General features: G+C 54.9%; 1 protein-coding gene across 6 annotated transcripts in view; it reads right to left on the bottom strand.

Moving 5' to 3' along the window:
- The window catches only part of FKBP15 (FKBP prolyl isomerase family member 15), a 44159-nt gene that overhangs the window by 22049 nt on the left and 13134 nt on the right, over positions 1 to 8976 (bottom strand). For all 6 annotated transcript variants that reach the window (XM_078881489.1, XM_078881488.1, XM_078881490.1 and 3 more), the window contains exons 5-13: positions 8257 to 8331; positions 7609 to 7707; positions 5778 to 5936; positions 5209 to 5277; positions 4497 to 4640; positions 3355 to 3479; positions 1372 to 1423; positions 396 to 518; positions 23 to 116 (exon numbers count right to left, since the gene is read on the bottom strand). In XM_078881489.1, coding sequence (XP_078737615.1) covers positions 23 to 116; positions 396 to 518; positions 1372 to 1423; positions 3355 to 3479; positions 4497 to 4640; positions 5209 to 5277; positions 5778 to 5936; positions 7609 to 7707; positions 8257 to 8331 — 940 coding nt within the window. The remainder of the gene's footprint in view (positions 1 to 22; positions 117 to 395; positions 519 to 1371; positions 1424 to 3354; positions 3480 to 4496; positions 4641 to 5208; positions 5278 to 5777; positions 5937 to 7608; positions 7708 to 8256; positions 8332 to 8976) is intronic.

Here is an 8976-nt window from a genome sequence, read left to right as displayed (position 1 = left end):
AGGAGCGAGTGGTGAGGAGTACCGGCCGTGGTGGGCGTGCTGGTGGGGACGGCGCGTGGCTGTGGTGAGGGTGTGCGCACAGCCCCACCGGGAGTGCCAACGGCAAGGCCTCCATCCTGTGCCGTCCACGGGAGACAAACACGCACAGGTGTACAGGTGAGTGTACAGGTGAGTGTACAGGTGTGTGTACAGGTGTGTGTACAGGTGAGTGTGCAGATGTGTGTACAGGTGTGTGTACAGGTGAGTGGCTAGGTGAGTGTACAGGTGAGTGTGCAGGTGTGTGTACAGGTGTGTGTACAGGTGAGTGGCTAGGTGAGTGGCTAGGTGAGTGTACAGGTGTGTGTACAGGTGAGTGTCTAGGTGAGTGTACAGGTGAGTGTGCAGGTGAGTGCCACCTCGTGCTCCGAGTCGCTGGTGTCCCCCTGAGCGGGGGTGGCGCCACCGCCCATGGGCAGCAGCGGCTGCCCCATTCGCGCCATCCGGGAGATGAGCTTCGCCCTCACCGAGTCCGGCTGACTCTGCACCCGCAGGCAAAGACAAAAGTTACCCACCCCGCCATGTAGCCTGCACGGAGCCGTTGGGGCAAGTGCCGGCACAGCCCGCCGGATTGGTGGCGGGTTGTGCCGGGAGACGCGCTCCGAAAGATTTGGCACGTTCGAAAATTGCCCGGCGATTTCACGCGTCGACCGAGCAGCAGCAGCAGCAGCGGCGGCAGCGATCGCCGCCCACTAACGGCTACCCTGGCCCTAGCGAGGTCTCTCCCGGGTTTAACAAATAGAACCTCACCCATCTCACTCACTAGCTCACCCACACACCCACCCACCAACCCACGCATTCACCCACCCACCAACCCACGCATTCACCCATCCACCCACCCACCCATTCACTCACTCACCCAGCCACCCACCCACTCACTCACCCATTCACCCACCCACCCATTCACCCACCCACCCATTCACTCACCCACCCACCCATTCACTCACCCACCTATTCACTCACCCACCCACCAATTCACCCACCCACCCATTCACTCACTCACCCAACCACCAACCCACCCACAAATTCACCCACCCATTCACCCACCCATTCACCCACCCATTCACCCACCCATTCACCCTCCCACCCATTCACTCACCCACCCACCCATTCACCTACCTACCCACTCAGCTCACCCACCCACCCATTCACCCACCCAACTACCCACCCACCCACCCCTCTCACAAGCCGAGACTCCTACCCGGGCCGTGTTGCGTGCCCACCAGGTCACACCGAACCCAACGCGACCTCCCCCCCCCCCCCCACGATCCATCAGCACCGCACCGACTGGGCGAGACGACCCCACGGGGGCGTGGGGGTATCACCGACACTCACCGTGAGCTGCTCGGTGAGCGAGTGCGACCGAGACTTGACGGATTCGTCCGACCTGCGGCGACACGCGGAGACCACGCGCTTCCAGCCACGCTCGCCGTAACGTCTCGCCCCCACTGCTCCCCTCCCCCCCACAGACCCACACAGAGACCCATTGACACACACAGAGACCCACGGGCTCACACAGAGACCCACAGACTCACACAGAGACCCACAGACTCACACAGAGACCCACAGACTCACACAGAGACCCACAGACTCACACAGAGACCCACAGACTCACACAGAGACCCATTGACACACACAGAGACCCACGGGCTCACACAGAGACCCACAGACTCACACAGAGACCCACAGACTCACACAGAGACCCACAGACTCACACAGAGACCCACAGACTCACACAGAGACCCACAGACTCACACAGAGACCCATTGACACACACAGAGACCCACGGGCTCACACAGAGACCCACAGACTCACACAGAGACCCACAGACTCACACAGAGACCCACAGACTCACACAGAGACCCATTGACACACACAGAGACCCACGGGCTCACACAGAGACCCACAGACTCACACAGAGACCCACAGACTCACACAGAGACCCACAGACTCACACAGAGACCCACAGACTCACACAGAGACCCACAGACCCACACAGAGACCCATTGACACACACAGAGACCCACGGGCTCACACAGAGACCCACAGACTCACACAGAGACCCACAGACTCACACAGAGACCCACAGACTCACACAGAGACCCACAGACTCACACAGAGACCCACAGACTCACACAGAGACCCATTGACACACACAGAGACCCACGGGCTCACACAGAGACCCACAGACTCACACAGAGACCCACAGACTCACACAGAGACCCACAGACTCACACAGAGACCCACAGACTCACACAGAGACCCACAGACTCACACAGAGACCCATTGACACACACAGAGACCCACGGGCTCACACAGAGACCCACAGACTCACACAGAGACCCACAGACTCACACAGAGACCCACAGACTCACACAGAGACCCACAGACTCACACAGAGACCCACAGACTCACACAGAGACCCATTGACACACACAGAGACCCACGGGCTCACACAGAGACACACAGACTCACATAGAGACCCATAGACACACACAGAGACCCACAGACTCACACAGAGACCCACACACTCACACAGAGACCCACAGACTCACACAGAGCCCCATAGACACACACAGAGACCCACAGACTCACATAGAGACCCACAGACTCACATAGAGACACAGACTCACATAGAGATCCACACAGAGACCCACAGACTCACACAGAGACACAGACTCACACAGAGACACAGACTCACACAGAGATCCACACAGAGACCCACAGACTCACACAGAGACCCACAGACTCGCACAGAGACCCACAGACTCACACAGAGACCCACAGACTCACACAGAGACCCACAGACTCACACAGAGATCCACAGACTCACACAGAGACCCACAGACTCGCACAGAGACCCACAGACTCACACAGAGACCCACAGACTCACACAGAGATCCACAGACTCACACAGAGACACAGACTCACACAGAGACACAGACTCACACAGAGATCCACACAGAGACACACAGACTCACATAGAGACACAGACTCACACAGAGACACAGACTCACACAGAGATCCACACAGAGACCCACAGACTCACACAGAGACCCACAGACTCGCACAGAGACCCACATACTCAGACAGAGACCCACAGACTCACACAGAGATCCACAGACTCACACAGAGACCCACAGACTTGCACAGAGACCCACAGACTCACACAGAGACCCACAGACTCACACAGAGACCCACAGACTCGCACAGAGACCCACAGACTCACACAGAGACCCAGAGACTCACACAGAGACCCACAGACTCGCACAGAGACCCACAGACTCACACCGTCGCCACCGTCACGGTGTTACCCACCCGGGGGGGGGTGGTGGCGTTTGTGGGGCGGTGAGGGTGGGCGGCGCCTCGACCAGGCTGGGCGCGGGCGACGGAGAGTGGCAGTCACGGAGGTCGGTGGCGCCGGCGTCACGGGCAAACCTCACCTGGGAGGGGAGCGCACGGAGAGAGGGGAGAGGCAGGAGAGTTCGTGGAGGGGAGTGGAGTGAGATGAGAGGGGAGAGGCAGGAGAGAGCGTGGAGGGGAGTGGAGTGAGATGAGAGGGGAGAGGCAGGAGAGAGCGTGGAGGGGAGTGGAGTGAGATAAGAGGGGAGAGGCAGGAGAGAGCGTGGAGGGGAGCGCACGGAGAGAGGGGAGAGGCAGGAGAGTTCGTGGAGGGGAGTGGAGTGAGATGAGAGGGGAGAGGCAGGAGAGAGCGTGGAGGGGAGTGGAGTGAGATGAGAGGGGAGAGGCAGGAGAGAGTGTGGAGGGGAGTGGAGTGAGATGAGAGGGGAGAGGCAGGAGAGAGCGTGGAGGGGAGTGGAGTGAGATGAGAGGGGAGAGGCAGGAGAGAGCGTGGAGGGGAGTGGAGTGAGATGAGAGGGGAGAGGCAGGAGAGAGCGTGGAGGGGAGTGGAGTGAGATGAGAGGGGAGAGGCAGGAGAGAGCGTGGAGGGGAGTGGAGTGAGATGAGAGGGGAGAGGCAGGAGAGAGCGTGGAGGGGAGTGGAGTGAGATGAGAGGGGAGAGGCAGGAGAGAGTGTGGAGGGGAGTGGAGTGAGATGAGAGGGGAGAGGCAGGAGAGAGCGTGGAGGGGAGTGGAGTGAGATGAGAGGGGAGAGGCAGGAGAGAGCGTGGAGGGGAGTGGAGTGAGATAAGAGGGGAGAGGCAGGAGAGAGTGTGGAGGGGAGTGGAGTGAGATGAGAGGGGAGAGGCAGGAGAGAGTGTGGAGGGGAGTGGAGTGAGATGAGAGGGGAGAGGCAGGAGAGAGCGTGGAGGGGAGTGGAGTGAGATAAGAGGGGAGAGGCAGGAGAGAGTGTGGAGGGGAGTGAGATGAGAGGGGAGAGGCAGGAGAGAGTGTGGAGGGGAGTGGAGTGAGATGAAAGGGGAGAGGCAGGAGTTGGGTTTGGGGGGTCCGGGGGTCGGGTTCGTGGGGGGAGTGAGTGCGTTGATGCTGGCTCCGTACTCGCTTGATCTCCACGCGGAACGCCAGGGAGCTGTTGGCGGGGATTCGGGGGGGCAAGCCCTGGGCCCCGTATCCCAGGGGGGCCGGCACCAGCAGCAACCGTCGGCCGCCCTTGCCCATTCCCAGCATGCCTTGCTCCCAGCCCTGCGACATCACACAAATAATATATTTGTATTATTTTATTATTTCCCTTCTACGTGACTTTACCGAAAGAACCGAGCATATAAGTTTTATTTTTAAAGATTACAGCTGCCTTCTTTAGAATACATACAAAAAACATTATTGAACTCGTTTGTCGTGAGTCACATTTTTCTTTAGAATTTTAAACGTCGTCTGAAAAGTTATTCAGATCTTTCCCATGTCCTGCGGCCTATTCAGGGCCTTCTGTCGTCCCACACGAAATCCCGCACAGAATTTGCTTTAGTAGTAGGTTTTTACCCTTTATACTGGTACAAAACTGACACCTTTATACAAGGCATCATGTTTGCAATAACCGCAACACAAGCAGTCAAAATGCAAACAAAAAGAAACAACTCTGATAATGGTAATGATATGCACTGTCCTTGAAGTTGATTGGTACCGGTTTAAAGGGTAAAAACCTACTACTATATTTTGCCACTGGTAAAGGAGGTCTCATAGAATTTGCTTTCATCAACGGGTGAAGTTATTTTCACGTCATTATTAAAAGTAAAAACTCATTTCGCATTTTTACCTTAATCACTTTTCCTTTGCCCAGTTTCAGCCGCATCATTTTCTCCTTCCCGACGTTACTGTCAAACACCTGCACACACACACACAGACAAAGGCCCCCCGTGTAGCCTTGAACAAACTGCTGGGCCAAGTGCAGTTAAGCGAGCAGCACCTACGGAAGCCGGCACGGCGCACGAGGGGGTGGGTGGCCAGCACCACGCCCTGCCGCCTTTTCCTCCCCAACGGCGATGTTTACTACACAACGTGCCAGGTACTCATTTGAGGCAGAGCGGACCTAGGGGAGGCCCAGGACCGGTTCAGTTCATCGTCACTGGCGTCAGCCGTGAGCGGGAATCGAACTCGGGTCGCCGGGTTACCTAACCAGCCGCACACACGCGCACTCAGAGTATTTGGCGGCTGCTGTTCAACAATTCCACGCGGTGACGACGACGACGACGACGACGATGGTGATGAGCCACTTGGCCGAGATATCATTTGCCCGCTTCTGGGTAAAATAAAAAAAAATTAAAAATAAATAAAAATTCGCAACAGTTGAAAAGTGTGTTGCGATCACGGCGTGGTGCGCGTCACCTCGCCCAGCGCTCCGCTCGGCTCCAGAATCCAGCCCGTGTACTCCACCTCCAGATTGTCGCCTGCCTCCACGCCCTGACCTTCTCCAAGCCGCAAATCCTGGATCAGGGCCTTGCCGAGCTCCTCCCGGGGGGTGGCCTGCCACTTGGCCAAACACACCTGCAGATAACAAAGACAAATTTCGATTTGAAGCTTTCGTGACTGCAGGGATTCATCTTCTTGGTTCTTTCGGTAAAGTCACGTAGAATGGAAATAATACAATAATAAAATAAAACATAGTAAAATAATAATATAATATATTAAAATAATAAAATAATATTATATAAGAAAATTATAATATAATTATATAATATTGTTATATTTCGATTTAAAGCTTTCGTGACTGCAGGGATTCATCTTCTTGGTTCTTTCGGTAAAGTCACGTAGAAGGGAAATAATCAAATAATAAAAATACAACATAATAAAATAATAATATAATAAATTAAAATAATCAATTAATATTGGATAAGAAAATAATAATATCATTATATAATATGTTATATTTCGATTTAAAGCTTTCGTGACTGCAGGGATTCATCTTCTTGGTTCTTTCGGTAAAGTCATGTAGAAGGGAAATAATCAAATAATAAAAATACAACATAATAAAATAATAATATAATAAATAAAAATAATCAATTAATATTGGATAAGAAAATAATAATATCATTATATAATATGTTATATTTCGATTTAAAGCTTTCGTGACTGCAGGGATTCATCTTCTTGGTTCTTTCGGTAAAGTCACGTAGAAGGGAAATAATAAAATAAAACATAATAAAATACAATTCTCACGACGTTTCGGCCACAACGCAAGCAGCCGTCCTCAGGTGAAGAACAGGTCTGTCGGAAAGAAATAGACGCTGCCAAGCCTGGTGGTGCCCATTCAGACGCTGTCTTTCCGACAGACCTGTTCTCCACCTGAGGACGGCTGCTTGCGTTGTGGCCGAAACGTCGTGAGAATTGTATTTTATTATGTTTGATTTTTATTATTTTATTATTTCCCTTCTACGTGACATTACCGAAAGAACCAAGAAAAAAAGACAAAGATCCCCCGTGTAGCCTTTCAACAGACTTTAGGGGCAAGTGCTGTTAGCAAGCACACGAGGGGGTGGGTGGACAGCGCCACACTGCGGTGGCGATGTTTACTACGCAACGCATCGGGTACGTATTTGAGTCCGAGTTGACCTAGGGGAAACCCAGGACCGGTTCGCAGATAATCGTCACCGGTGTTGGTGGCCGTGAGCGGTGAATCGAACTCGGGTCGCCGGGTTCGTAGCGCAGTGCGCTAACCGCTGCACCACCGCTCCCCGTGGTAAACATGACCACAAAGACAAAGATCCCCCGTATAACCTGAACAGACTGTAGGGGCAAGTGCTGTTAGCGAGTAGCACCGATAAGGCCGGCACGGCACACGAGGGGGTGGGTGGCCAGCACCACGCCCGGCCGCCTTTGTCTCCCTAGTGGCAATGTTTAGTACACACCGCACCAGGTACTCATTTGAGGCCGGGTCGACCTAGGGGAGGCCCAGGACCGGTTCAGATAATCGTCACCGGTGTTGGCCGTGAGCGGTCAATCGAACTCGGGTCGCCGGGTTCGTAGCGCAGTGCGCTAACCGCTGCACCACCGCTCCCCACGTTTTTTTCCCTTCACGTCTACGAACGACGTCGAGCGTTCAGATTATTCCGACTGCCGCTGTCAATCTCCTCGGCGCGACGCTTCCGAAAGCGAGCGGCAAGCCCGACACACGCAAGAGGCGGCGGGCGCGCGCACGGCGAGCGATGCGGCAACAGACCTGGGTGGAGAAGTCCGACGCGACTTGTTCGTTGTCGAACATTATCGACCAGTTCTGGCGCTGGTCGTCGTAGAAACTGGCGTAATTGTTGGCTTGCACCTGCAACACAGCAGAGAAAGATTCCCGCGTGGGTTCAGATCGGTACCTCTTTTTTTTGCTTTCCACTGCCGCAAGCGAGCCGTGCCGCTGACGTCGGTGAATGAGCGGACACACGTGTGGGTGACACGGTGAATGAGCGGACACGCGTGTGGGCGACACGGTGAAGGAGTGGACACGCGTGTGGGCGACACGGTGAAGGAGTGGACACACGTGTGGGTGACACGGTGAATGAGCGGACACGCGTGTGGGCGACACGGTGAATGAGCGGACACGCGTGTGGGTGACATGGTGAATGAGCGGACACGTGCGTGGGCGACGCGGTGAAGGAGCGGACACTGTGAATGAGCGGACACGCGTGTGGGCGACGCGGTGAATGAGCGGAGATGCGCGTGGCGGACGCGGTGAACCGGTGGCAAGTCCTGATCGTGGTCCTGCTTGGCCTCCCGAGCCAGACTCAGACGTCTTGCGGGGCCACGGTTTGGCTCCGGCTGGGTACGGCGGCAATGGCAAGCCACCAGACTTGGCGACTCACGCTTTCGCGAGGCTTACGCTGAATGCGAAGGAGCTGTGGATCCTGGCGCTGGTCACAGTTTTCCTCTGCTGCCCGTACAACAGCAACTTGTACTGCAAGAACAAAAGACAAAGATCCCCCCAGTGTAGCCTCAACTGACCGTCGGGGCAAGTGCTGTTAGCGAGCAGCGCTTATGAAGGCCGGCACGACACACCCACCATCTCACTCATTCACTCACTCGTTCTTTCACTCATTCCCCCACCCGCCCACCATCGCACTCATTCACTCACTCGTTCTTTCACTCATTCCCCCACCCACCCACTCACCATCTCACTCATTCACTCACTCGTTCTTTCACTCATTCCCCCACCCACCCACTCACCGTCTTACTCATTCACTCACTCGTTCTTTCACTCATTCCCCCACCCACCCACTCACCATCTCACTCATTCACTCACTCGTTCTTTCACTCATTCCCCCACCCACCCGCTCACTCTTGCAAATTAGACTCCTATCCTAGCCTCTTGAGTTCTTACCTGGGTCACACAAAATCAACCTGAACTCACTCACTCATCATCATCATCTCACTCGATCACTCAACAACAACTGCCATTCGCCACTAAGTGGCGGTGACATCACCACGACGCTTGTGCCAGGCCATGTGCACCTTGAGGCCACGTGAAGTGTCGAACGCCCGCTGGCAGGAGGTCACGGGGCAGACCCAGGTGCCACAGGTCGATTGACTGAGATGACCGAGA

Source organism: Lampetra fluviatilis, chromosome 61 (genome assembly GCF_964198595.1).
Source record: "Lampetra fluviatilis chromosome 61, kcLamFluv1.1, whole genome shotgun sequence".
Lineage (NCBI taxonomy): Eukaryota > Metazoa > Chordata > Hyperoartia > Petromyzontiformes > Petromyzontidae > Lampetra > Lampetra fluviatilis.
The sequence above is the reverse complement of the archived record's forward strand: the minus strand, read 5'-3'. Positions and strand labels throughout refer to the sequence as shown.